Source organism: Ammospiza caudacuta, chromosome 3 (assembly GCF_027887145.1).
Source record: "Ammospiza caudacuta isolate bAmmCau1 chromosome 3, bAmmCau1.pri, whole genome shotgun sequence".
In the NCBI taxonomy this organism is placed as follows: domain Eukaryota; kingdom Metazoa; phylum Chordata; class Aves; order Passeriformes; family Passerellidae; genus Ammospiza; species Ammospiza caudacuta.
The window spans coordinates 5301060-5328087 of record NC_080595.1 but is presented as its reverse complement, the minus strand read 5'-3'; the positions used below and the strand labels follow the sequence as shown (position 1 = coordinate 5328087).

Here is a 27028-nt window from a genome sequence, read left to right as displayed (position 1 = left end):
CCACTGCAGGAGACTGGTACAACATTTTGCTACAAAAACAGTGTGACCACATTGTTTCTCACACTGAGACTTGCAGTGTGACATTCGTCTTCCAAGCTGGTGAGTGTTTAAATTCCCCATGACTGCCCTCAGCACACCACACAGACACACACAGGACTCAGAACATTCTGCTGGGTAAGCACAGGCTTGCTACACGTAGAAACTGGGGCCATCTATGAATTTGCAATCAATATGCCTTTGGCAGTGAATGTCAGGAGCTGTTTTCCATCTGGGATCCCAACAGGAGACCCCGATTCACTGGCTGACTTCAGCATTGGCAGGAGGATTTGCAAAGACGTATTTACTTCAGATAATCCTCTATAAACTCCTTCCATGGACTTCATAGAAGAGAAAAAAACCTTGAGCTGGTGCAAGATCAGGCGTGTGGAAGGCAGAGGCGATGGCAGAGCAGGGGCTCTGCTCTGAGCAGGGTGGGGACAGGCACAAACGGGCCCAGTGGGTCAAGGTGCCCAAATGCTGCTCCTTCAGGGCCACCATCACAGGAAACCCCTGTGTGACATCCTCTGGTGACCTGAGGCTCTGCAGATAAAGACAACACTACAAACAAGAGATTCTTTCTAAAAATAAACCTTCTCCACAACTGCAGACACAAAACAGACCTGAGCCTGCCCAACCCAGAAAATTTTGATGTTTAAATGCATAACTTTCAGTACTTGCAGGTACTCAAATTCATTTCCCTCTCAGAGACTCAAAATGAAAAAAACAACCGCCCAACTAAAGCCCTAGACAGAAGCCAGCAACAATTATCAATATTTAAGCTACGGATTTTTTCCATCTGTACAGAGGCTTATCACATAAATAAATACCCTCTATTATTCTTCTCCAACTGCTTGTGGGTGACTGTGACAGTCATTCAATAAATGGACAAAGGGAATAATATAAATCCCCTGCATCTAGGGAATTCCTCTAATTAGAAGTGGCAATGAATTACAGAAGAAATTTTGGTTTAATGTAACATCTGGAAATGACAGCTGTCTCTGCGCACACTTATTCTGTCATTCCTTTACTTCAAATAATTACCCACCCCCAATAAAACAGAAAAGTGTAAAATGTTTCCATAGTGGTTTTGCCTTCTTTTCATTTTTTTTTAATTTACTGCTGGCATGACTACCCAGGCAGTTGGAAGGAAAGGGGACAGAGGAAAATCAATGCCACCAAAATGATAACATTATGGGGCGTCAAGTTTTGTCTCTCTAGGCAGTAATGTTTTTAAGTGAAATTTTTATCCCATGCACTGTCTAGAAGCACTGACAGCAAGAGAAAAGAATGCAAAAGTACAGATAAGGAGGTTAAGTACATAGTAGTATTAAAGTGATAGCACCACACAAATACCAGATATGTAAAGTCAGATCAGCAGATGCTACTGGGGCAGGGAAATTCCCTGCTGGGCTTTTTGGACAAGTAGGTTTTGCTTACAGCACTTGCATTCACAGTTCACACTCACCAGGAGCTGGGGAGCGGGGCAGACTTTCTCACCACTGCCCCACAGAATTTACAGATGTAACCCAGGGACAGGGTGAGAGTACCCTGGCTAGGGAGAGCAGCAGCAGAGCCGAGGGCTTCGGAGCCCGCCGCGATCCGAGCCGGTGCACGCAGGGCTCGGAATTATTCATTCCCCAGCACACACAGTGGCCTCGCCAAGGGTCATTAAAGTCACTGGAGCTGCTTCTCCTCAGCTTCCATCTGCACAGGGGCCCTGCCCTAACAAGGGTTGGGGGGAGGCCAGTGGAACGTGCAGGGCGCGCTCCCCGCTCGGCTCCGCTCCCAGTCCGGCACCCAACACCCTGCCAGCAAAGCAGGGCTTCAGTGGCCACCACAGACAAACAGCCTGCTTTGACAGGAATCAATTAAAAAAAAATAGAGGGAAAGATCCCCTTCTGTGAGTACTCCAAATGTCACTGCAAGTTATCCGTGAAGCAAAAATTAATATTCAGCCCACTGCAAACACCTGCTTCGTTCCAATTTCCAACAGCAAAATCATTATTTCTGTTGCCTGCAGTAAAAGTAGGCAAGGTTAAATAAACCTTCTGAGCACAAAGACTTCCCCTCTACAGCAAGCAGCACTAGTTAAAAGAGTGGGGAATGGGTAAATTATTGTACCAAATGGCTGAGAATTAATCTCTGATGACGAGCTGCAATCTAACGAGGCATCTGTGTCCCAGGGAACCCGCAGCATGTCCCTGGCGGTATGTGCAGTGCGGAGCTTGCCTGGCACGCTTTGTCCCCTCTCGCAGGCAGCTTTTCCTCTCATTGTTCCCAATATCCTCGTGCATCTGTGACGCGTGGAATGCATTCACACTAACAGACTTACTATTGTCTTCCCTCCCAAGCTTTGTCGGGCAAAGACTGCAGCACAGTTCCTGATAATTATATTGCTTAATTAATCAAGACAAAAAAATTTGCAAATCATTGCCGGGTTGCCAAGCAGGGAGATCAAAAATGAAAACAATACAAGCTGAAGCAATATAACAAAAGTAACAGCTATCTGATCAGAAATTCTTCTATAATGAAGCTATTAATGCTAAAGCGGTTAATGTTAACATTGCTCCAGGTGTCTCTACTTGGCTGCAAACAAAAAGGCTAACATTATGGATATAAAAGGCCAAATGTTGCCATGGATTCTGTAACCTGATAGAGAGGACAGCCTTTTCATTCGATTAGGGAATGCAATTTAAATGCCAGGGACTGAAGCCAAACAACAGACATTTCTCTCTGCAAGGCTCGTTCATTCACCCCGGGGTCAGTAGCTGGTGAACAAAAGGTCAGCCACACTTGCCCTGGAAATGTCTGGATTAATTTTATTACATTGTAATGGTTTGTACTTTAAATGTAGGGATAACACTAAATTTCCAGTTAGCTCTTATTCTGGCTGCCCGTTGGGTGGTTTTGACTAATATGTAAGATGACACAGCTTTTCTCCATTGCTCCAGAGAAGTCTCAAGCGTGTTCCTAACGCTAAATTCTCATTTCCCTGATGGAACATGAAAAAAAGCTAAAAGCGAAAACGCTCAAAAACCAAACCGCACAGCTCAACATTGAGCGTAAAAAAACCCCAGCAACCCACTATTATAAAATTTTCAAGTTTGAAATGTCTACTGACAAAGCACTGTTGTATCAAACAACTCCATCACGCAACTCAAAAAATAGTGTCTACACCTGGTCAATATGGGATATGATGGAGGCATTTACCACAGTTGGCTACCCCTTTGGACAAATATTGTCCCTCCTCTAAGGCAAAGGGAATTTATCACAATGACTACTTTCACAAAGTATATTTTACACGTATTTTTGCATCCACAATGTACCAGACGAGCATTGACTGCAGTGGCTTTTTCACACACATGCACAGATGTACATACACACACCTCTGACATTTTGCAAAAAAATGCATTTTTTTCCAAAAAACGTCTCAGCTGTGAACCTCCCATACTTTGTTTGATGACAGGATGCCCAATGTCTGCATCATCCCACCCAGTCAGGTGACAATGACAGTGCCACAGACGTGTGAGGTTCTGCGTGGTGCCGTGTGTACAGCAGCGATCCAACACCACACAAGGAGCTCAAATCGTGAATGGTTTGCCTTCACTGCCTCAGAGGACATTCACAGTGGCTTAAATACTGTTCTTTGCCCAGTAACTTCTGTAGGTTGATTATTCTGGAGTGTTTCACTCAGTGCTAAGTATGGCTATAAAATGAATGAGCAATCACTCCGATCACCATGAGTAAAGCCAGTTTTAAAGTCAGCTCATTGCTCAGCTTTTCACCTGACATGCACAGACTGATTTGGGCAAAAACAGTTCTCAAACTCTAAATCCTGAGCCCTGCTGAAAGCAGCAGAACTGCTGCTCAGTGGCACAGTAGAGTCAGCAAGGCACTTTGCTCAGCTTATCCTTCACCTGACATGGACAGGCTGATTTGGGAAAAAAACAGTTTCAAGCTCTAAACCACTGAGCCTTGGTGAAAGCAACACAACTGTGGCACAGCACAGCAGGGCCAGGGAGGCACCCAGAACGTACCTCGGGTTTCTTCATGATCTCAATGAAGAACATGTGGTTCTTCATGGGGTAGATGACGATGAGGACGTCGCCGAAGTCGGTGGGGATGATGCCCCTGCGGTAGTTGCGCGTGTGCTCGGACCACACGATGTGCACCTCGTCATTCCCCAAGTGACGGAGCTGCAACAGCAAATTGGCTCTTTATTAATCCCTGTGATAACCACGCTGCACCAGGGGTCACGGCTCACAAATTGAATTACAATGCTCGATAGCAGGAATATTTCATTACGGAAAAGTTAAAATATTGTTTTTCTCCAGTTGCTCATGAAAGCATCGGCTCAATAATTTGCTTCATTTAGAACTCATTGTTGTCTGATGGCTTAATTAAGTCATTATCAAACTAGCCATTAGCATGATATGTAAATGTACATTACCTACAGTGATTTAAGATGGAAAACTGAATTACTGGAACAAAAAGCATTAACCAACAGAGCATTGTATTCCAGCTAAAATAAGGCAGCTGTCACAGAAATATGAAAATGCCTTGACTCAGAATGTCAAGAAACTGCCTGTCATGAACCACTATAACAGAATTTATTATCCACAAACATCTCCTCACTGACTCTGTCTGGAGGGGTCTCCTGCCTGAAACGTCAGCAAAATATCTGGGCAGTGTGAAGTACAGGAGAATGGGAAATACTGTGGGAGTTACACCTTTTCATTTGGAGCAGAGCTGCATGAAATACAGAAAAAAATGAAACATGACATACACAGAAAGCCTCTGAGAGCCTGTGTGTGTGTGTGTTTGCTCTGCTGCTGGAGGAGCTGGAGGTGATCTAACAGATGGCAAAAACTATTTGGCAATCACGTACAAGCCTCACACAATGGTTTCAACTGTAAGCTTTAAAGTTAAAATGTAATCCACACACACAATGCCAGCTCCAAGCATAAAGAGACTTAAAGTCCCACTTAAAGCTTAAAAGACACTCCCCCCCCTCCAATTTGGTGCTACCCCCAGAACAATGTGCACAACAGAGCGAACAAAGAAGCCAAAACGAAGCTCTGCTACTTCACTCTGTGTAGGGGGAGAGAAAAAAGGGAAAAGAAGGTGGTGATTTTCACTGGTAAATAACAACTAACCCCAACACGCTTTGGATCAGCCCACACTGTGCTGATGAGGCTTCCCTAGTCAGAGCCAGGCAGAGCCTTCAGAAGGAAAAACTTTCACTCCTACGTATTGGTGACAAACTGGACCCCTCAGTCACGAGAGAAATATGGCAAAACCAACACACTGTGAAAACATTTTAAAAGTTACAACTGTGAACTTGGCTTACAGTTCATGCTCCAGCAGAATGAAGTAAAGCTCAGTTCCCAGAAGGGCTTAGATTCTCAGTTTATTTTAAATTAAATAGAAGATAATAATGCTGTTTTATTTACACCCATGAATAAAGGTAATTTTAGCTCTGTTTGAAGAAAACATGAACCATTTTTATCTTGGAAAAACATGGGAACATGAACAATACTATTACTAGAGCTTCTTATATGTACAAAGCAAACAGAAATTGCTGTTCTTGTGGTCACCTTGATATCTGTGCAGAAGCTTAGTAAAAACAAAGCAACACACAAGAAAACACTCACATTGGGAATGTCACAAACTGACACATACCAAAGGCAGCAGGAATTCACCCACAGGACAAAACCCTGATCTCACTCTCTGTGACCAGCTGCAGCCAGGTCACCTCCAAAGTGATCAGAAGGGAGATGTCAGGTTTAGTCAGATACACCCCAAAACCCATCTGGGTGAGCAGACCTTGTGCACAGCAGGTCCCAGATGCTGAGGATGCCTGGCCAGGCTGTCCCGCTCCAGGATGGGCCCAGCTCAGCCCAGCTGAGCTCAGGGAACTCCCGCCAGGGATTTGGAAGTGCCCACGTTTGCCAGGCTGAGCCCAAGCCAGCTCTGGCACTGGATCCCCTGCACAGAGAGCCTGCAATGGTGGCACCCAGCAAACCTTCCTCTGCTGAAGGAAACCCAAAAAATAAACATGGAATAAATTCCATAAGGCAATTTTGTTGCCCAGGTGTGGAGAGCAGCTCACAAACGCAGCTCAGCTCTTCTGAAGAAAAGGCTCTGTACTGTTGTGCCTCCTATGGCTTCTGGGGTGAGAAACAACACATATTGCTATAAAAACAGCCATGAAAATATGTCCAAATACTGCTTGAGGGACCCTTTGTAAAATCCCAAGGAACTGTTCTGATAATAAACAGTTTTTACTGATATTGTACTGATATTGCACCCTTCAGAACAAAATTCAGTGAAGAAGGGAACTTAGCTGAACCAACACTTGCTGTGCTCATGATTCTGCCACAATCCCCAGTGCATGACAGCAACTTGTTTCAGAGCTTGAGTTACTGCCCTTGTTTTGAAGCCACACATCCTTAAGCATCACAGTCTCAAGGTATAATGTTATAAGGAAAAAACTGGCATTAATAAAAAATATTTGTTACTGAGAGGTAACTCCATTGATAAAAAAGCCGTTACAATAATCTCATCAGTGACAATAAGCCAGCTGCTATTTTCCTGGGTTGTTTATTCAAAACAGCAGCTGTGGGGCAAACTCAGTGCCCTGAAGGACTTCAGCAAGAAATGTCGAAAGCCCCATGGTTGATGTGTGCGGAGCCAGAGCTCCAGGCTGTGCTCCCATCCAGTTTAGGGGTGGGGGGAATAAAGAGATAAACTACATTAAAAAAATCCCAAAGCAGACATGAAATCAGATTGGCTTTAGAAGCAAACCCCAACAGCAGTGTGGAGTGATGTGCACACTGAGGGAAGGCAGTGTGGCACTGGCAGTGTCCTCCCCTGTGCACAGGAATTCTTGGTGGGCGCGGGAATTGGCCCTGGTTTGGTAATCAGGGTGCTGGGACACAGCCCCAGCCGCAGGCATGGGTCAGCCCTGCTGTTCCTGCCCGGGGCTGCACTCTCCAGCTCTGGGAGGGCAGGGGCAGCTCCAGCTCCAGTTCCAGCCCCAGCCCCAGCCCTGGGCTCTGTGGGTGACACTGGTCACGGTGCACACCTCCGGCATGACCTCCTTTCCCTCCTAATTGCATTACACAGCCAGCTGGCTCCAGAGAGGAGTCGTCTGTTTGACTGAAGAATTCCTGCTTTTGGGGAGGCATGGCTGCTACTTTTGCTAAGTAACAGTGGGGCCTGACATCCCCATTGTCTGGCTGACTGTGTGCCCATCCTAAAATCTAAGTTTTATTTGTAAATTAAGCAAGAAACTTCCTGCCAGAGCAGGGCTGCCTGGAGACTGATAATGTGTGCCTTTCATTCCCTTTCACTCTCACTGTATCACTGCCAATTTGTTTTTCTGCTGCTCGCCAGCCCGAGGCCATAAAAGCCTTGTAAGACATAAGTGCAATTATAGTCCTGGAGTCAAATGAATTGGACAAATCCAATAGCACAGCTCTGTCCCCACTCTGCAAACCCCTACAGCAGTCAGATTAGCTGCTAAAAATCTAATCTAGCCCCAGCTAACAAATTTCTGCAGCAAAGGAGCAAGAGTTCAGTATGGGGTTGCAACCAGATTTCTGAATTGAAAAAGTTCTGCTCTGACAATGGAGAAGATGAAATAAATCACTGGGAAATTCGGCAGCACATCTTTAAAGTGTTAAGCACAATTTGAGCAGAATGAGACAGGGACTGTAGGATGCCATTCCTGGAATTGATTTTCACTCTTGCCACAAGACAGGCAGATAAAGTTTGGAACCAATGATGCTGAGCCCTACAGCAGCAAAAGAGACCAGCTGAATTTTGTTTACTCCACTAGGAAAGATTTCTGTCAGGCCCAAGACTTATTTGGAGAGGGGTTTTTCTTTCTTCTTTTTTTTCCTTTTTTTTTTTTTTTTTCTTCCCTCCTGAATTAGCAATATAATGTCAGCATTTACCTCCAATAAAAAAATGCAGACTGCAAATCACAGCTCTACTGCACAAAAACAAGGGGCCAAGCTCATCCCCAGTGGAAATGCACTTATTCTGGGAAATTCATACCAGAACTTAATTTATCCTTGAGTTCAGTAAAAAAAAAAGAACCACAATAACATATTTAAGTAAAATTACTACATCTGCTGAATTCCCCAGCCCCCAGAATTTATGGCTTTGCTGTGGCTCCCCAGGGCAGCAGGTGGTCAGTCCTTCTGTTCAGCTGGGAGTGTGCTGACAGGGATGAAGCCTCTCTTGGTCTGAAGCAAAATAAGCAGAGAAGAAACCTCAGCAATCACAAAGATTTCAGAGATTAGAGGGACCTTAGATCCCAGAGTGAGGGCAAGAAAAAAGAAGCTGTGGCCCCCATTGCATCCTGATGAACTTTTGTCTTCCCAGCACCACTGTCCTGGATCACCAGGTACAGTTCAGCTGTAGGAGCAGGAACTGAATGAATACCATGGGCTTCCATCTTTCTCTCCACACTCCCATAAAACAAAAGCATTGATGGCAAGAAGTAATAAATATGAAGTTAGAAATAATCTTTGTAACCTGGCCATTCTGCCCCAACAATGTGAGGCAAGGACCTAAGCCCAGAGAGTTGTCCACCTTCCAGAAAGTGCAGTGCTTCTGAAATGCACCTTTTCTCCACTCACAGCTGCAGGTCTGCAAAATCTGTCAACAATCCTTGCTGATCTGCACAGAACTGCATGTGTGCTCACAACAGAAGCTGTGACAAACTGCACGAAACTGTTGTGAGTGGAACCATGGATGAGTACACACTGAAAAGTCCTCTGGAAGTAATCTGATGTGAGCCACTCCTCAGGTCCATGAGCCTGCTCAGAGATTTGTCCTTCACTGGAATTCCCAGTCTGATCCCTGCAGGGTTCCATTCCTAGAGCAGACCTCAGGTTTTCTGAAAAGGTCCCAGAGCAATTCCTTTGCAGTTATTTTCTGCAGACAGCATGTGCTGGAGCTGGCCTGGTTTCCTGGCACTACAAAACTTGGAGACTGACAGCTACTAAATGCTTTTGGTTTCTGTTTCTCAGAGAAAGAATTCTCTTAGAGCAAACACAGGGAAGACAAAGAGAATAACGAGACCCTCAGTGCCTGTGATAACCCATAACATAGATGAAAATAAGGAGAGTAAGTGGACTGTTTGCAGCTAAATCCCTTTCTTCTCCTTGTGGTAGCCCTGCCACACTATGCTCTCCTCTCCCAGGTGATGAATTACTCAACAGCCAGACCATATCCCAGTGCCTTTGCCAGGCTTCCACAAAACCCAGGACTTGCAAGGGAAGGTTGGACTAAACAAATGGCCATGGTTTGTGTAGGAAAACTAAGTCTGGGAAAGACATGGCAGCAGTTCTCAGACATGCACAAGTGTGCTGCAAAATAATCTGCCCTTCATATCCATGTGCAACAGGATAAGAATCAATGGACTTAAATTGAAGCAAAATAGGCACTACCAGAGATTTTTTTGTGGTACAAGAAGTGGAGCACAGGAATATGGAAATATGTTGCCTAGGGCAACTGTAAATCATTCATTTTGGTCTAGCAGCTGGACAAATACTGGTCAGGAATAATGAAAATACAAACAGTTCTACACTGGTATGGTCACAGAGACTCTACAGCCCAGTCCTACACACCACTACCTCACTGCTCCTTCCCGAAGCACTCAGAATACTTTACTCCATAGCCTTGCATCCATGAAGAAGAACATGTCATTTTGTTGATTTTCCTTTTTTTTAGTGACAGATATCAGAATAAAAAAGACAAGGTCTGACTTCAGTACAAAACGCCAGGCAATTTTTCAGAACCAGTAATCAGAGATTCCACCTTTATATTTCAAAGAAAAGCACACATCATTCTGAAACCAACTGGATGGCTGCTGCAGCATTACTGATGCATGCTAACAACCTCTGCAGGACAAGTTACCCATCCTAATTAAAAAGGTAGAGATTTTATTTGCCCCAAAAATCTTTGAGTCTAAGCAGCAGCTGGCAAACAGCATAACCTGAAACTGCTCCTCGCTAGGAAAGATGAACAATTAAGTACCAATACCAACAGACTTTTGGGCTGAGTTCTGGCTGTCTGAAGCAGAGGCTGCCTGTCAGACTTGTGCCTAACTGGCTGCTGCCTTGAACTCTGAGCTGGCTGCCTGGGCTCCTGAGCCTGTCAGCCCTCTTTCCCTTCACTGTTCCCCATAGGACAGTTTGATGATGCTGCATTTGGTTGCTTTGTTCTACCAACCTACAGCAGTTTTGGCAGGCAGACAATGTACAAATGAAATTATTGCTAATATTATTACCCACGGTGGCATTTGAGGCTACCATGGAAATGTTAATTGTGTTTCAGAACCCAGAATTTAGATGCCATTTAATTCAGCCAGCCCAGCTGCAGAAGCACCACGTGGCAACGCAGGCACAGCCTGCCAGGACCAGTCAGCTAAGGCTGCTTCCAGCCCAGATTTTGATGGAAACACACTGCAAAGCCTTTACCTTTTTGGTCAGTGAGTCATCTGAGTCGGAGGGCATCCTGGTGGACACGTGGAAGATGATCTCCACGGTGGAGGTGGCGTAGTAGGGCGCGGTCTGCCCCGTGCTGCCGTTGCGCTGCAGGCCGCCCATGAACCCGCCGTGCGTGGACAGGTCGACCTGAGGGAGCCAAAGGCACAAACAGCAGCCACCTGAAAGCACTGACACATCACCAGGATTTGCTTCTCTATCAAGGTTAATGAAATCACCACCCTAGGTTTCTGTAGCCAGACAAAAAGAAGTCTTTCCATCCCAGACAAAAAGAAGCCTTCCCCTACAGCTCGGCGATCTTTCCGTTAGATTTGTCTTTCCCGTGCCTGTATTTGACATTTACTGAAAGCAAATCTCTCTGAACTAGGTTCTGAGTCATTATCTATCCAGCTATTTTACCTTCCTCCAGCAAACAGCAGCAAGGAAATAACAGCATTCTGCCACAGACTGCTGGCTAAGGGCTCTGTGGGGCTGGCAGCTCCCACTGCCAGGAGCATCACAAAAGGCAGAGAGAAAAAACCAGAAAAACTGCAAAAGAAACTGAAGATTTGTACAGAAAAAACACCCTTAGAATAAATTATTCCAGAAGTTCATTCAGAAGAAACACCTCTCTGAAGTCAAGCCTGAGTCCAAAGGTTTGTTTGTTTTCCCAACAGCACCAGCCTGAGGATGCTGCATCTCGCTGTGGCACTTGGATCCTTAAATGTGACATGCAGCTACTCTGGATTTCCCAAACACCAAAACGTCCATGGCATTTAGATTATGACACACCATTCTGACAAAGCAAATTAAACTCACACATGTCATAAAGAACTCCTGTGCTGAGTGTGCTCTGACCATGGCAAAAGCTAAAAGCAGCTAAGCATCAGTGTGTAGCAAATTTTTTTTTTAATTAAAAACTGCATAAGTGTCCTCAGCAACAAGGTAGCTTGTCTAAATTATGGCTGTTACCTCCCAGCCCAGCCCAGCCACAAAATCTTCATAGGCCTGGCTTCCCCTGGCGTTGGCCAGGATGGAACACTTGTCCTCCTGTCCCTCAGCGATGTAGAACACGGCGATCTTGTGAGTCTCACGACTGCCACAGGGTAGAAAAAGAAATCAAAATTAAACAAGCTTCAACTCAAAACTATTTTTCAGATCCCCCAGCACTCCAAACAAACATATGACCCACATTTAGCTCTGTGTGTCAATTTCTTTTATGCACACAAATACATCAGTCACTTTCAGATTTCCTCCCCCTTTTTGCCACCAAAACCTCACTGCAGAGACACCCCAGCTTAGAGAGCAGAGTCAAGCCTGGTCCTCCTGTACATCAGCCACAGAACTGGTGGCCAAATTGTAATTGCAGGGTTAATGACTCAGATCTGTGCAGCATTGCAGAGACAGTGAGGTGGCACAGGTGTTAATGGGAGCATAATTTGACTTACAGAATTTTAATTACAGGGTGATGACATACTAGGCAGAAGAGGCATTATTGACTTTCAGACCCTGGGCAAAGTTTTACAAGGCTGACAAGGACAGTTGGCTTATCTGAAAACATGCAAAGTGCATTTGATGTAGAAACTCAGAACTCTGCAATGCTTCAAACAGCTCTATGTTTTTCAAACAGCTCTATGTCAAGTAATGAAAAGGAACCCATAACATGCAGAACTTCATTCTGCCACTTCCTGGCTGGGGAGCAGTTCTGGGTGGATCACTCCTCAAAGCACTGCTCCTGAGACAGAGATCACTCTGTAAAAAATACTGTTTTGTACCCAGGTCACAATCAATTTGATTCCCTCCCCTCTCAGCTAAAGCAGACTTGAAAAAAATCTCTTATTCTTTGCCACTGATTTGGAGTTCTCTGTACACAGAGAATGTGCCAGTGCAGGTGGCTTCTCCATTCAGGCTACAGAACTCTGGAGAAACAAACAGTTCAATTTTCATACCAATATTTGGATTCAACAGGAATGAAGTTTTGGTTCTGGTGACTCATTCTTCCTTGGAAAACACGAACCTTATCACTGGTGTGCTCAGTACGCATCACCTACCATTGGCGGGAATCCAGATTTTTCAGCTCTCGCAGCAACTTTGAATTTTTCTTCAGCAGATGAAAGCTTTTCCTAAAAATAAATAGGAAAGGTTTGAGGGCAAATGCAACACAATGGAGGCACAGTATTTCATCATCCAAACAGCTAAGAGAATTAACATGACACGATTTCTTAGAATTATTGTTGTGCACAATCTATTGGTGTGTATTTCGAATCATCACTGAAGTTCAAAACTCTGCTCTTACCCCCAGCTGTATGATCCTCGTTTTCTTAAGTGTGTCAGGGGTAAAAAGTGAGGAGGGTACCCTAAGACTGTTCCTCTCTCCCTACCTTCTGTCCCAGGAGTTCATTCCCAAGTCGTTCAGCAGAAGCCGACAGAAATAAAAGGAGGCCTGGGGCTGGGCAGGAGGCGGTGGCTCCTGGCGGGCCACGCTCATGCTGCAGTCCGAGCTGCACTTGAGGATGAACTCCCTTTCCTGGGCGCTCTGCTGCAGCAGGGCCTCGGTGATGGCACGCTCCTGCTCGGCGCTCATGCCGCAGGGCGGCGGCGCCGGCTCGTTCAGCTTGCGCTGCGGGTGCGGGAGGCACTCGGGGCTGCTGCTCCCGATCCTCTCCAGCAGCTGGTCCAGGGCGTCCTCTCCCTCCTCCAGCTGGGAGCCATCGCTCTGGGAAAGGCCCTGCTGCTGCTGTGGGTCTCTGGAGATGGCGAAGGCAGTGGCCGTGCTGCGCTGGGGCAGGCAGCCCTCCAGAGGCCCGTACAGGACGCGGCCATCCCAGGAGTACTTCCCTGAGATATCCCGCACGATCACCCGCACGTCCGACGGCGGCGCCGGCTCGGCTCCCGCCTTCTTCTCGGCGGGGATCTGGAGGTAGGAGATGAGGGTGCTGTCGTTGAACACGAAGAGCTGCAGGTTGGGGCTGCGGAACACTTCCGAGCACAGCTCGGAGGACTCCACGTAGGAATTGTCGTGGTTCTCGCTCAGGAGGCTGTGGAGGATGGCAGGGCCCCCGCTGAGCGGGTAGTGGCTCAGGTGATTCACCAGGTGAGTCATGACCATCCTCGCCGTGAGGGGGATCAGCTCCAGATTCCTCCTCCTCTTCTCTGAAACCATCAAGGAAAACACAATGGATCAGTAAGAGCAGCAAGAGGCAACACAAAAGGAGCACCTGCAGATTTCTCCCACTTTGCAGCCCTATGTGACCTGCTGATCCTTCCTGTTCAAGGAAATATTTCCAACAGCTTTCCAAGAAATCCTACCTATTCCACGGTTTTATTTTACTTCACCACATCCCCAGAGCTATCAGAACAGGAGGGTGGCACAGCAGAAAAGCCAAGGCAAACCAGAGATGTCACTGCAAAGCAATGCTGCTCCATCCCTGGCAGGTGGGAAGTGAGGCAGGGAGAGACCTCCTGGATGCTCAGATGGCTCCCTCAGCCCAGGCACATCCATCAGGTATTTCCTTAAGTGACTTTGCTCTGAGCTACTGCTGTGCCTCCATTTCTCCCATGAGAATGTTACTCCTTTTATGGCCAGAAACCTCCTCATTTCTAGGTTTTTTCATATTCAGCGTAAAACTATTTATCTGTGGTTTACAGTGTTTCTCCTTCCTTTTACACCTTCTAAACATAAATTTGTTCTAAGGAACAGCTTTGGCCATGAACTCAAACATCCTATCACAGAAGCAACCGGAATTCATCCAGAGAGAGACGTTCCCAATTCTGAAGGAACAGTTGCTACATGCAGTAAGGAGAAGCACGTTTCCAAGGCAGAGATGGAGCCTGGAACTCTGTTTCCCACTGCTGCACACACATGCTGGCCCAGCCCACACTCTGGGCACGCCTTTACCTTCAGCCACGGTCAGCAGGTCGCCCAAATCGGTGGAGGAGGGGCACTGGGCTGGCTCTGAGGAGCTCCTGACGTTCCCCAGGGGCAGGAAAGGGTCATAGTCTGAGGAGGAGAGGTCGGCCAGGCTCAGCACATAGTGGCTTTGCTGTGTGTAGGTGCTGGAGCCATTGATGCAGCAGTGCAGGACCTGCAGGGACATGGAGCCAGTGACAACCTGGGACAGTCCCCAACACACCCAGCGAGCAGGACCCCCCGTTCTGACACACTACACAACCCACCCATGTCCAAATTCAGCATTTCTAAATCAACAGTCTCCATCTGCACTGATTCTGTGCTTTTAACAGCTTGCTTCAGGGCTTGTTCTGTATTTTAACAGCCCACTTCAAATAATCCAAATACTACTGCAAAGATTACTTTGCCTGGCTTGTTGTTTTAAGCATTTTACCTTTGTATTCACCATCCTCTGTCTGTTCTACATCTCTAATCTTATCTTCTTAACATTTTCCATTTGTAACTTCTCACCTGGATGACATGATTTTCTAGTGCTCTACAAAGCTGCTTCTGTGCCATCTGGATGTGTGAAAGGCATCTTCAAACAGCCAGGCAGAGCAAATCACCTTCTTTTCCCCTACTCACTCTGTAAATATAATCCAGCAAAGGAGCTCTGGATGCATGTTGATCCTCCACAGCACCAGCAGACACAGGCTCCAGCAGCATTTTCATGGGCAGTGCCATGCACCAGTCCAGCAAGCAAAGCAGCAGTGAAACTATGAACTGAACAAGAACACGGTGCTTAGGTACACTCTATTAAATTCATATTTAGGGTATGAATTGGAAAGGTTAAAATTCAGCTCTGGTTAGGAGCAACCTCATTTAAAACCTCCCTCAAACAGCACAAGGAATGGAGACAGCTCTTTTCAGTGACACACCTTTTTATCTGCTTCCATGGAGGAGTATTCAGCACCGGGCAGGAGGAACGCGATGGTGGCCACCAGGATCTGCAGACAAACAAACAAGTGTCAGAAAGGCACTCAGCTTCTTCCTCTGCAAAGACAGACCTTCCACAGAGTGTGAAGACAGTTCCACAGGGCGTGGAACAGGTTAAGTTCTCATAGGAGCACCCAAACTGCCCATGCCAATCAATGAGAACATTTTACTGAGCACTATGCAAAGAAGTCGCTACAAACAAGAGACCTACACCGGTCCAGGGAGTGTAGGAAGTACCTCCCTCACAATTAAAAAAAAGCAGTTAACAAAATCACAGCAGCCCAATGAAGGGATTAAGACAACTTTCCATATGATTTTCATACAAACATTTTAAATAATCTGACGTACTTCCGTAATTTTCCGGCACAGGGAGGATTCGTACTCCTGAAGCTTCTGCCAGTAAGACACCAGCAGCTGAAGGACATCACAGGCTACCTGAGCTACCAGCTTGTTGGAAAACTGGAAGAAAAAAGGTGATTGAAAGCCAAATGAAATACTCAGATACAATACACTGCATTTAGATTTTCTACATTTCATTATTTTGCATCTTTGCAAAGAATAAAAAACGTTAGTATTGTGAGATCACATGGTCAGCAATAGGAACCAGCAGGTTTGACACTCACTGTGTGATCTTTTATGTGAGTTTGCTGGGGAAGGAGTCTACAGGCACACAAGCTGTTTTTGCAAATATTCTGCACACTTGTACAGGACACCACAGCAGCAGCCTGTGCCTCAGATTATCAGTGATTATTTGCAAAGCGGAAACACCTTTTTTTCCCAAAGCACGCTGATCAGAGCCCACCCCAGCAATACCTTCAGTGTCACACCTATGACATTGATGGCTTTCTTCACGTGGGGGTGGCTCGTGCACTCCGTGAGCTCCTCGCAGATCCACACGCCGAGGCCACAGATGGCTATGCATCTTTGGGAAAAGGAAAAGAGAGCTGGGCAGGAGATTTAAAGCAATATTTAGGGGTAAAAAAAAGAAATAAATGCACAAAGATGAGATCTCTCTTTCCCCTCCAGCACGACAGGCCAGCACCTTGGTGGTGCAGAGTAAGGCTTAACCTCACAGGACCAAACCACAAGGCAGCAGCAGAAGATAAGCAGCAAGAAAGACTTTTCCAAGCCATAAATGGTTGGACTTGATAATGTTAAAGGTCTTTTCCAACCTAACAAATTCTATGATATTTTCCCATTTCTTTTACTCAGTATTTTACCTTGCAGCTTCACATGGCTCCTCTGTGGCATTCTTCAATAAAATATTTATGAGGCAACACTAAAATAACAAAATAAATTAGAATAAGCATCTTTTTCGTACATCTACTTTAAAGTTGTTGAATTTGGACATAGTTACAGGTGAAGTGACTTAATTCCCCATCTGTTGCTAAAGCATCTTTACCTCATGCCAGTTGTATTTTGTCAAGGGAGAAACATTGATTACAACTCAAACATACAGACCCTTGAGGACAAATCAAATCAGCTTACAACTAATGTACAGGCAGCAAGAGGAAATCAATTCATTTACAGTGTCAAGGGGCAGTTACAAACAACAAGTGGTGGTCACTCCATACAAACTAGTGTTCAGGCTCTAACCAAAATATGTCATGAAAAATTTAGTGTATTATTTAGTACACAAAGCTGGTCTTAATTTTAGAAGTAAGACACCTCCAGCAACTCTCCAAGGCCTGATGAAGAAGCAAGAACAGGAGCCAAGCATGTGAAGGGATTTCTGCATTCCCTTTGGTTCTGCCTGCTCAGGCCACACATGAGGAACTCAGAGATTCCTCCCCAGCCATCCCTAATTTTGAGCAGTGGATCACTGTGGTGCCTCACATTTATCAAAAGCAACAGAGGTTTGTGTGAGGGCAACCACTTGGGCAGGAATGAAGTCACTGCATAGGGAAATCAGGTTAGGCTACCTAAGGATTTACAAAACATGTGGCTTTACCTTCAAATCTGCACTTCCTGTGATGCTCTCACCAGCTTCTGAGATGGGTCCCAGCTGTGGGATTCCTTGGTAGGTGTTGGGAAAGCACACAAGAGCACCAAGGATGGTGTGAGCTTCGGAGCGGGGAGCCTGGCAAAGGGCAAGCAGGCAGAAATAGTCACAAAAAAAACAGGTGATATCAATGTGCAGAGAGATCCCTGCTCCAACAGAGCCATCAAAAAGCACCACAGAACAAGCTATAAACACATTAACTACTGTGTATATGTTAAAAATGCAATGCACACCCAGTGGAGTGTGCACACAGGAGAAATGAAGAGGGTGTTTTGGTTTATGGCTTTTCCCTGGAAAACTGAGCATCCATTTCTTATTAGCATTTAAGCTTTGGATCAACAGGAAGGCTGACTAAGCTATTTAAGAGCTGATGGAAGAAGAGTGGCTAGAAAACCATTCCAGCCCTGCTGTAACAGGAGAGGGCTGTGGCCCTGCACAGGGCCACCTGCTCAGCCACACAAATGTCAAGAGCAGCAGCAAAAGCCCTGAGCCCGAACAGACCAAAAGGTCTCCCGTGAGCTGGTGCTTCACATGCAACAGAGCTTTCCTGTCTCTCCCAGGACTGCCAGACCTTTACCTTTATTTTGGCAGCCCTTCATTGACTTGCTATTTGACTTATCCTTCGATAATTTAATCGTTTAGAGTCACATTTCTGTTAGTGCTGACATTTAGCCTGAGATGCTGCCTCACCCCGAGAGTTCCCTGCTCTCTCTCAGTGTCTGCTCGCTGCAGTCGCACTCACGGGGCTCTACAGGTGTACAAGACACGCTTTCCTCATGCTTCAGCCTTTGCATCAAACACCTCTGCAGCAGCTGTGTGTTGCCTTCTCCCAGGATTTCCCAGCCCAGCTGCCCCAGTCAGCGTGGCTGTGCCGAGCCAGCCGCGCTCACCTCCGGTGTGTCCGCGCTCAGCACGCGCGCCGCTGCTCCAAGGAAGTCCCCGATCAGCATCGTGAAGCCAGGCAGCCCCAGGAAGAAGAACCACGGCAGGCAGTGCTTTATGACAGTGTTCAGGATGTCCTGCAAGAGAAGGCATCTTGAGAAAAGCCAGGACACCCGAAAACAACAGTGAGAGTATCAGAAGATTTAACTTTGAGGTTTGAGAAGATTTAACATTGAGGTTCCCTAGTCCCACACTGATTGAGGTGCAAATTCCCAGAGCAGAGCACCGTGTGCAAACTGACCTCCATGAAATCATGACCTCCCACTTCATGGGTGTGGAGTAGCCAAAGTGCATTTGGGATTTTGGTAACATTTGTACCCCTAAATTCCTGTTCAAAGCCCACACCGCCATTCATGTCTCTTCGTGCCTAAACAAAATCATTCTGTTAAACAAGACTTCAGAGTGAAGCATCCAAACACTGAATGGACATAAGATGAAGCACTGCAGCAGTCCAGAGGACTGAGTTCCTCAAATCTCTCAGAATTCCATGCCACAAGAAGATGAGCTGCCCCTCCAGGCCTGCTCCCTGCTTCAGGTGCCCTGAAGGAACGGAGCAGCAGGCCCAGCTTTGCTCGCCATCACCCTGTGGTACAAAACACATTCCAGATAAGCCTTTCATCTCTAATCCTCCCGCATTTTAAGTCTTCACAGTCTCTCGAAAACAGAGCAAAGTTTATATATTTGCGTTAAGATTTCTTCCCTGCAAGCTTTCAGCAGGTTTAAAATTAGGCATAAAATCTATATAATCCTTTACCTGCAACACTGTATTTGCTGAAGAGTTACATCAACCTATTTCATATACTGAGGAGATAATTATTTTCCACTCAATAAAATTTTGAAAAGTTGCAAAGGAAAACCCTTTTCCATGTCCATCCTTACTGGTTTCATGATGTGTCAAAGACAGCCTGAGCTAGAGACCCCCATAATGTCCTCTCAATCTCATGCAGAAGCTAAAGCTGACAAACCCAATTTTCTCTTCACAGAGAGATGCTTGAACATCACCATTTTCTCAAAGCCCTCTGAAGACCTGCACAGCTCCTACTTCGTGTTCCACTAAGCGTTTGCAACACCAGTATCCCATGAAGAAACTGCTATATATTCAAATAAACAGTATTAGTTTTTAAAATAGTAGCAGATAATGCTTTCACTTTCCTGAATAAGATAAAATGCCACTCAAGTTAATGTTTAAACTTGTTTTAATCACTTCCTTTGATACATTTTAAGTCAATATGGGTCAATGCAAACATTGAGAAGCAGAGCAGATGGGTACAGCCGCTCATAAAGCGGGTGGTAAACTCTCGGTCGGCGCAGAACAAAGGACATACCTTGTTATAATTAAGGGCTGATTAACGCTCCGTGCTGCTCCAGCACAGCACACCTGTACAGCAGGGCCAGGTAAGGCTGGGCTGGCCCTGAGCAGGGCAGCAGATGGGAGCAGGCTGCTGCTGACATGTGCCACAATAAAAGAGCCCGGGCTAACCTGGCCGGGGAGGCGGCACAGGGAGCTGCTCCAAACAACTGCATTAACTCCTGTCCTCACCCCAGAGCTCCCATCTGTCACACACCAGGACATGGATCCCTGCACACAACACTTCCCATAGGGAGGCAAGGAGAACCACAAAACATTACTATCACACACGAATGCTGTGACAGCACACATGGTCCAAAAATGCTGCAGGGATTTACTTGCCAGTTATGAGATGCAGTGATACTAAAAAGAAATAATTTTCCATTGAGAGAAACTTTCAAAAATTCCTTTTGAAAAGCTCTTGAAGCAGTCCTTAGCTTCCCTTCAAATTCCCAGTGCAGGCACACACACCCAGAGGGAAGGCACAACTCACGTCTCCCAAGGGAGGACAGGAGACAAACCTGCTCAGCCAGGCTCACCCCAGGCACTGAGCACATCACCCTGGCCATTTTGGGTCACTGCACCTCAGCTGGGGCTGGGCAGGCTGTCCCCTGCCTGGGGAGGGTCAGCACCAGCCCAGGACAGCACTCACAGGTAGCCTGCCAGGCTTGTCCCCTCTCCCAGTGAGCAGAGAGCCCAGCTCACAGCACCACAGGATTTGGGGCAGCAATCTGGGGGCTCAGGGAGCTTATCAGCAGAGAGAGGCTTGTGAGAGGGCAAGGGAGCCAGGACATCTGTGCTATCAGTGATAGGGCAAAATCAGGTAATTCAAACAGAGCCGGGCTTCCTTCCCTCCCTGCAAACGTAAACTCCGGGTAGCAGCTCCCAGGCTGGTCAATGAATCACTTTAATTGAATGCTATGTACACAGCAACTGGAAAACACAAGCCATAAGAAAAACATATGGTGATGGCCGTGGAAATTGGTTTACTCATTCTGCACAGTGTTGTTGCTTTACTTCTTTCATAATTGACCTTTAGAACGATAAATGTGTAAAATAATTTTGGTTTATTATGGCTCCAAACCTTTCAGCAATTACACAAAATGAAAATTTAAAAGGAAGTATTCATTCTGGAAGCATTTCCATTGTTTACATAATTGCACAGCTATAATTTAGTGTTCATGTTGTTAAAGAAAAGTGAAAAAAAGGACCATTATGGACTATTTCAATTCAGAATGATGCTCTGTGGTGTTAAAGCTGGGGAAGAGGGAAGAGGAGGGGGCAATCGCATGCATGTCCTTCTCAAATGCATTAACCCTATAAATGGCATCATATTTCAGTGTAGGTTAATCTAGTAATTCAAATTATAAGGTTGTAAACATCCACTGAGTACGCGAAATAAATATATGCAAGTTCACTGAAAGGTCAATTGCAAAAATATTCTTCACCTAATTTTTGTTGAAGATTTTGCAGATTACAGGTGTAACCAAATAGCCTGCCAGCTGCCTTCCTCATGTTTCCAATTGTCCCTCCACAGGAACAACATGGATTTTTCACTGAAAGTTCACTCTGTTCCTCACCAACAGACACCTCACTGGCAGCTGAGATCTATGGCACGGGAAAGATTATTAATATACAGAAGGCTTAAGACTTCCCTTTTCTACTTTAAAGGAACAAATTTACTTCCATTTACTTATGTCAAGTTTTCCTACCTACCATGAAGATTCAGGTAAGAGTTAACTTGTCAAAAATTAGGTTGCAACACAGATTTATTAAGTATTTTGACAACCTCAAGAGACCCAGGATTAATTTATCAGAAAGATGCATTTCAAGGTGCCAGGTAAAACCAAACCCCAAGACAGTTACATTTTATACCCCAAGTCCCTCAAGGCTGGAATATAACAGAGGGAGGTTTTTTTAATTTCTCCCATTTTGGAGCATGTTTGATACTTTCACAAGTGGGGAGAGCAATAGGATAAAGGACTAGAATAAATATTTTGGTTTGTGCACACACAGAGCATGCAGTGGTTGCAGGTACAAGGGTGTGGGTGCTAAGCCATGACACTGCCTGGAAAGTGGAGGTGGCTTTGTGTCCCCACACACATCAACCCCAAGTGCCTGTGGCAGCACTGCTCCAAGCTCTGACAGACCACAAGAGCAGAATTTGGGTGGGATGGAAGCTTAGGAAGGACAAATGAATTACAGCAAAATAACAGAAAAGAACAAAACTACCAAAATCACTCCAGAGCGCACAGCTCCTGCAGTTGGCAGGACCTGGTTCTCCCCTGCTTCCAGTCAATCTTGCAGCTTTTTTATCCAGCACTTCCCACTCAGCCTGGTCTGGGCAAGCAGAGGGGGATGTGAGAGTTCCTATGAGACCCTGGCATTTGGACTTTTGTTTGTCCCTACTGGAAACATGCTGTCTGTTAACACTTTTTTCAAAGCACTCAAAGCACATAATGGGAGCACACAGGCAAATTTTCCACAGGAAATGAGATAAGGGGTGGATTAAAAGAGGGAGAAAATCATGGCATCCATTGGAAAGAAGTCTCGAGAAGCTAAAATAGGGGAATCTAAGCCTTAATAGACTGCATTAAGGTTATTTAATTTTAAATGGCAGTTTAAAGAATCTAAACAGCATGATGGTTTCTGTACAACACCATCAGGCAGAAACCCAGGCAAGGAGCACCCGTTCCACAGGGGACAAAAGCAAAGCTACTCACTACTTACTGCACCTTTACACAGCTGCTGCTGCTCCTGGCTGCTGAGTGACACCTGGACAGATGCAGGCACTCAGTTTGTGGCGATGGGGAGTGGGGCTGCAGCCCAGCCCCATCCCCAATGGGCACAGCTGTGACAAGAGGTGACCAGCACTGACAGCAATGAGCCATGGAGTGCCCAGGTGCACTGACCAACCACCAAAGGGAGCAGAGGGCACACAGTTGTAATGCACGTAAGATGAAGGGTATGAAAGGTTCTACCGAAGAATAAGAAAGTGCTGATGCTTGCAGCCTTCTCTGCTCTCAGTTGTACCTCCATCATCAGGCAGAAAGATATAAAAGCCCACAAATGCTGGGTGGTTTTTTTTTTTAAATGTCAGACCAATGTTAATACAAACAGGTAATTAATGCCTTCTCTGGTAGCAGCTCTGCTGAGAAATGCTTCCTATTACAAATTAGCCATTTTCCACACAGAGAGCTCCAGTGGGTGTTTCTACAGAAGCTTGGAGCTGCTGCAGCAGCCTCCTTTCCCTCATCACCTATAGTGCCTTTGGAACAAATAAAGAGGCTTTGGGACAACTTTGGGACAATGGGCACTGGTTATCTCAGCACCTCTACTGACAGAGCTTCTCACCCACAGCATCCTTGCACTGCTAAAAGGAACTGAACTAAAACAAAGCTGCTGAGTGCCCTGGCTGCAGCCAGGCTGTGCTCCACAGGCAGGCCTGCTGCTTGTGCTGACATTTAATCACCCAGGACATCTGCCAGCTTGGCTGGACTGCGGCAATTTTCCTCTTATTCCATATTTAAAGTTTGTTCTGCTCCTTGTATCACTGAACTGAAAAAGCCACCAGCAGAGTCTCCCCCTTTGGCCATCCACTGTCCTTTCCACACAGAACCTCTGAAATCTCTACCTTTGATTATGTTCTCCAAAAACATAAGTGTCCTACTCCAGAGGTCCTCTGGCAAGTAAGCATGACTATAATTCAAATTTATTTGTTAAACTCACTCCCAAAGTCAGGAATACAAGTGACCCCCTTGCTTGCTTTGCAGGTAACCTCTGAGTGCCAGGTGACACCCCAGCGTTGGTGACAGGTGGCACCAGGCACAGTAACTGATGCTCACCATGGTAATAAGGTGAGACTGGCTAAAAAATGACACTGAGCAACAGAGGGTTGAAACCTGAAAAAGGATTGACAACCTGCCTCTTTTTACAGTGTGCCTACAAGGTAAGAACCTCACCTGCACTTCCTTCTCCTCTCAGACTATGAGCAGAAATTTAGATAGAAATAAGAAATGGCAACACAAAAGTCCACAGAATTCTCAGGAGACAGCCAGCAGCAATCTCAAAGGATTATTTAAGTGCCAGAAAGACTCAAGCTGAAGAATCCCAATTATGCCATTTTCTGAGAAGTGCTGGTAGCTTTTTTGGGATTGTTTTGGTCCTTTTGTTATTCAGCAAAAAGGAGGAAGCTGTGGAGCAAGGAGATGCTTATTAACTTTTTCAGGTGAATGAAGCAAAAAGTAATGTTACAGTGAGCAGCCAGCAACAGTAATATAACAGCAATAATAAAATACATTTCTATTCCTGGTTCAGGTATTTGCAAAACTTGTGCACTGCAGTGTCAAATTTTGGGCTGATTAACAAAGCTGCATTTATTACCCAAACCAAAGGACACACCTAGTTGCAGCTGCTCCAACAAGAGTTTTCTGACCATCAGGCTCACCTGGCAGCAGAAGGCAGCTATGCCCACCCAAACTGCAGCAGGCTATCCCACAGCATCCCTACCAACCACTCCCCAGGAACATTTCCTGATTTTCAACCCCCTAACCATAGGTAAAGTACCTTCCCTAGCCCCCAGTGTGGTAGTGAACATCCCAGTTCTCTTTCCTTCATGCCGGAGGCCAGGGAGGGAAGGCTGTGAGCCTAAATGAATGTCATTCATAAAAAACCAGGAAAAAAGCCCAGACTAGGCCAGCAGCAGAGCAGTGCCACAGGCTGGAGCAGTTCAGGAGGGAGGCACCCCACAGACGGTCACTTGGCCCTTGACCCCTCCTGTGCTCCCTGACTGCGGCTCGCTCCCTGCAGCCGGCTTCTCCCACCTGGAGAGGTGATGCAATTCTTGCACAGAGTTGTTCACTTCTCCAGGGATGTTTGTTGTTAGACACTTCCACATGGACAAATTAGCTGCAGCTCATTACCCTGCTGTCTCCTCTGCTGAGCTAATTGCTACATCCCGGTCTCGGAGAGCCAAGGGAGCCTCCTATAAAATACACCCTCCTCACTGCTCTTTTATGCACCCCCCAAGAGCAGGCTGCAAAGCTGGGCTGCACTTGCTGGAATAATTCTGTACTCATTTACAGCATATTCAAAATTGGATTATTTTGTTTTTCTAGCAGCACCAAAAGCTACACAACATAACAGCAATTTCCTGGTTTTGCATCCTTAAGTGAGTGAGGAGCAAAAAGAGAAATACAGTTCAAAAAAACACTTGTCATGCAAACCAAAATATTGAAAACCATTCAGGTTGAAGAGGTTCCTGACTGTAATACTTTTAATTATGTAACTACCCAAAAAAGCTCTTCTGAAGTAGCCAAGGTGATTGCCTGGAGCTGGGCTGTTTTTCTGTGGCTTTCCCACATAAATGCTAGAAGTTGCACCAGTGATCCATACAGAAGGAAAATTCCTCCATGAGACACCTCCTACCCTTCCTTCTGTGAACATTCCTTACTAGGGAGAAATTTATGCCTGTGCTTAGCAGACAAACCCACTCTGTGTTAAAAAGGCCACCCCAAGTTTACTTTATTTCTGAAATCCTGGAAAGCATGCTAGGATCCCTGTTCCAGTGATCCCACACTCTCTCTGATAAAGAGGCTCCCACTCTTTGAGCATCCAATGGAAACACAGGAGCAGGAATAAGGATCCTGCTTCCCATCAACACCTTGCTCCAAGGCACTGCCAGTTAACACCTCATCCAGTTCCACAGCTAAGGAAAGCAGGCGGGAAGGACACACACAGAGCAGCCAACCTGTGGTCAAGTGTGCCACCAAGAGGCAAATGCAGCCACCAGAGTGGGGAGCAAGAACAAAGAGCAGCAGCAGCCTGCAAAACAGACAGGGAAACCATGGAAGGATTGCAGTGTGGGGCTGCAAAATATCCAGGGAAACCACGGAGGGATGGGCAGTGCAGGGGATACAAAATACCTGGGGAACCCTGCAGTGGTAGGCAGCTGCAGCAGGACTTGTAGGATTTTCCAGGAGAAAACCCCTGTCTCTATTCTTATCTATTTAAAAGGAGTGTTTTCCAAATGTTCTAACTTTTCAGGAGGGAAACCAGGGGGCAAGAATCTGGTAACAATTCCTTCTTTCCCTCTATCATCTCAGAAACAATCAAACCTGTCTGGTTTCCTCAAGGGACAACCAGTAACTCCCAGGATTTCCTGAGCGGTCCCTGTGCCCTTTGTTGCTAAGCCCAGCAGAGCTGCAAGACCTATTCCTACAGCTATAAAAACATGCAAGTGCTCTTAGATAGTCTTTATTTTGTCCAAAGAATATTTCTTAAGAGTTTCCGTGAGCACTGAGCTGCTTCTGTGAGACAACCATCATTTAACGGCCCGACTAAGTCTGTCCCTCACCTCGCACCGAACGCTTTATTCCTGAGGACAGGGAGACCCGGAACAACTGCTGTGCCCACAGCAGCAGATTTGGGAGCATCTCCTGCTGCCCTGGCATGGCTCAGCAGTGGCACAGGAAGCAGAGCTCATACCTGGTCCTGGCTGGTGAGCCCCAGGCGCATGACGAAGTAGAAGTGCACCAGGAAGTCCGAGTTGGGCAGCAGGTCCTGGCGCCGGCTCATCATGGCGCAGAGCAGCCGGAACGCCTGCAGCTTGCCCTCCTTGTACTCGCTGGGCAGCATGGCTGCCTGCAACAACAACACACCCTGCATCACTCCCTGCCTGCCCCACCAGCCAGCCCATGCCATGTGTGCCCAGCAGCCCTCCCACAAAGCACTAGCTCAACTCCAAAGAGCCTTTGGAGGCCACGCGCTGTCTTGGCCAGCAGCTATGGTGGAAGTTAAAAATAAGGCAACTAAAGGCACACCCAATTCAGCTCTGATATAGAAGAAAATACTCCTGTGGGAGAACTTCAGAACTGACCTTGAACAGCCATGATGCAAATATCCTGAGAGGAGGGATCAGGACGGGAGGAGAGGGAGTTGACTGATTGTCAACGCTGATAGCGAGGTTGTCTCGGATCTGATGGTTTTTAAAGAACAGCGTTAATAAAACCAATATCTCTTCTAACACTCTTTTTTTTCTTCGCATTATTACATTTTACTTTTACTTTATATACATTTAGGTACTACACCTGGGGCTATACAGAGCTCCCACTTCAGCCAAAGCCACCAGGAAAGCTTGGTCTATGCTGCTGCTGCTCCCTGGCCAAAGCAAACATTGCCAGTTTGAGTCACACTGTGGGCCTTTACACAAATACCAATGTCTGTACTACTTTTTTCTTTGCTACTGTTTCCTTACCCCATTTAAATTCTCTTGTCATTGGACAGGATTCTCTGCTGGAAACCAAACAAGA

At 46.1% G+C, this 27028-nt stretch overlaps 1 protein-coding gene across 1 annotated transcript in view; it reads right to left on the bottom strand.

Moving 5' to 3' along the window:
- RALGAPA2 (Ral GTPase activating protein catalytic subunit alpha 2) overlaps positions 1-27028 on the bottom strand; it is a 94118-nt gene that overhangs the window by 35495 nt on the left and 31595 nt on the right. The window contains exons 23-37 of the mRNA XM_058802672.1: positions 26596-26694; positions 26205-26360; positions 18319-18447; positions 17378-17506; positions 16647-16705; positions 16240-16348; positions 15775-15885; positions 15369-15437; positions 15076-15213; positions 14440-14626; positions 12923-13694; positions 12593-12664; positions 11514-11637; positions 10536-10691; positions 4077-4235 (exon numbers count right to left, since the gene is read on the bottom strand). Of these exons, the coding sequence (XP_058658655.1) occupies positions 4077-4235; positions 10536-10691; positions 11514-11637; positions 12593-12664; positions 12923-13694; positions 14440-14626; positions 15076-15213; positions 15369-15437; positions 15775-15885; positions 16240-16348; positions 16647-16705; positions 17378-17506; positions 18319-18447; positions 26205-26360; positions 26596-26694 (2469 nt within the window). The remainder of the gene's footprint in view (positions 1-4076; positions 4236-10535; positions 10692-11513; positions 11638-12592; positions 12665-12922; positions 13695-14439; positions 14627-15075; positions 15214-15368; positions 15438-15774; positions 15886-16239; positions 16349-16646; positions 16706-17377; positions 17507-18318; positions 18448-26204; positions 26361-26595; positions 26695-27028) is intronic.